Here is a 2,436-nt window from a genome sequence, read left to right as displayed (position 1 = left end):
CTTCTAAAATTTTAAGAAAAATGATTGGTTCTTTAAATAAAGAAACGTTATTTTTATCGATCAGAAGTTTTTCAACATAGATTATTTTGCAGATTTCAGGATTTCAAGATGACTTTTTATTCAATTGAAGTTATTCTATTCTTTATTAATAAATTCTTTAAAAAAGAATTAAATTGACTATATGCATAAAGTCATATTTAATTTGATAATTTATATTATCGATAAAAGTGTCCATTGTTTAAAATTAATTTACCGCAGTTGGATTTCAACCTATTAAAATTTAATCCAAAAAAGTATTTTGATCAAGCCATATACAGTATATGCTTATCAAATAAATCAGTCATGTTACGTCTGCATTTAATTTATTCGGAGTACGTACAAAATCAAAAAAAAATTACATATAAATACGGTATCAACCAATTATTGAAAAACCATTTTATAAAATTTTTTATTTTAATAATTATAAATTCTTTATTATTTTCATTTTATTAATTACAAAAGAAAATAATGAAAGAGATTAAAGAAGCCATAAATTATCAAGAATTTTTAAAAGTTACGAAAAATCCACCACGTAAATTAAACATGGAGCTTGATAAATTATTACAAGATAGATACAACAATAATTCATATACCTTATATCGACGAAATGAATTGGTGTTGCATAAAAGTAAGGACTGCAATGGGAAAATTAAAAATATATTAGATAAAAAGTGGAAAGAAGAACCCGAAAAAATAAAAGAGTTTTTTAAAATTTTAGCGGTTGAGGGAAACCGCAGATTCAAACGATCACGATTGCTACCATCACCACAACCGTCACCACAACCACAATCACTACCGCAACCGCAATCCCAACCACATTCACCAAAAAAGAAATTACCTTTACTATTACCACGACCACCATTTCCTCAACCACGTGTTTATTACCAACCACGATCGTATGAATATTATTCATACCGATCACAGCAACTACCACTACGCGGACACTATGAACAATGCATACCAACACTACCTCTATATCAACCACAATTGCAACCGCAGCAGCAACCGCAATCATCACCATCACTGCAACTACAACCATCATCACCTCAACCATATGAGAATTACCAACCACAACAATCACTATCGCCACCACAATTGCAGTCAGATCACTCAGATGAATATTGGAAAATGCATCAACTATCAGATGAGTTTTATTCATACCGATCACAGCAACTACCACTACACTACTATGAACAAAGCATACCAGCAGTAACACTACCTCTATATCAACCACAATTGCAACCACAGCCGCAACTGCAATCATCAACATCATCGCCACCAGAACTATCATTACCTCAACCATATGCAAATTACCAGCCCATATCATATGAAGGTAATCAACCACAACCATTACTATTGCCATCACAATTGCAAACAGATGATTCCTGCTGCTGGCAAATGTACCAATCCCCAGATGAATTTTACTACCCACAACCTCTACCGCTACAGCAACCAGAGCCACTGCCAGATGATGAACAATACGATCAGCCACAATCACCACCATATGAGCTATATTTTAATGATTTTGATTAATACATCCTCCACTCCTCCAGTCATATCAAGCAATAAATATATGGAAAATTAATCGATATTAACGTTACAATCTTTACTTGTAATTTTGTTAATTATTTTTTATCTAGTATGTCATAACTGTATGGTTTATCATTACTTCAATTTTTTGTTATTTATGTATCATGTTTCATTTCTTTTATCTTCATTGGGATTATGTATTTTGATTTCTTAGTTTTCGTTCATTCTTAGTTAGATTGAGTAAAATTTTCATGCTCTAGGTTATTTAATTTTTATTTAGTTGAAATGTATGTAAATACAGTATGTAGTACTTGTTTGAACAAACCTTAGTTTATTATTTAAAGTAATTTTGTATTTTTAATAACGATGTTTTCAAGCAAGAACCTAATACCGAATTATGTTGTATTGCTTTATATTATTTGGTGTCTTTTTCTTCTTTAATTTGACTTTTGAACACAAATTTCATAACTAAAACTTTTGGAACATCATTTTTCAAATGGTCACGTTAACATAATTTTTACTACATTATTTTAATTTGAAGGAAAAAAATGTTCTTTCAATTTATCATAATAATAGAGGATGTCCTTGATCTATGTGACGTAACCAATCTGTGTGGCAGTAGAATTACTTCTAAAAAATCAATAAAACTTCTAAATTATAAAAGACAATTTGTTCCGCATTGGCTATTTCAGTATTTCCTATATTAAATTTTTTTTACGAAAAGAGAAAAGGTAGATCAAAATAATATCTTCCTCCTCTAAACGTCTTGCTTCCTCTTCTTCTGCGATTAAATGGAAAGCTATTTCCTTGATTTTGTTTTTTTTAGCGAAAAAAGTGCTTTTTTACAAAAGAGAAAAAAAGATAAAT

At 30.0% G+C, this 2,436-nt stretch overlaps 1 protein-coding gene across 1 annotated transcript; it reads left to right on the top strand.

Annotated features, from left to right (window-relative positions):
* Window positions 1-507: 507 nt before the first annotated feature.
* On the top strand, window positions 508-1,572 carry OCT59_026626 (uncharacterized protein; the record flags this gene model as incomplete). Its single annotated transcript, XM_025311288.1, has 1 exon — window positions 508-1,572. The coding sequence occupies one exon, from the start codon at window positions 508-510 to the stop codon at window positions 1,570-1,572; it is 1,065 nt and encodes a 354-aa protein (XP_025173170.1).
* Between the last annotated feature and the right edge of the window lie 864 nt (window positions 1,573-2,436).

The sequence above is a fragment of the Rhizophagus irregularis genome, chromosome 6 (assembly GCF_026210795.1).
Source record: "Rhizophagus irregularis chromosome 6, complete sequence".
Lineage (NCBI taxonomy): Eukaryota > Fungi > Glomeromycota > Glomeromycetes > Glomerales > Glomeraceae > Rhizophagus > Rhizophagus irregularis.
Note: the sequence above shows the minus strand (reverse complement) of the source record. Positions and strands in the feature narration are given on the sequence as shown.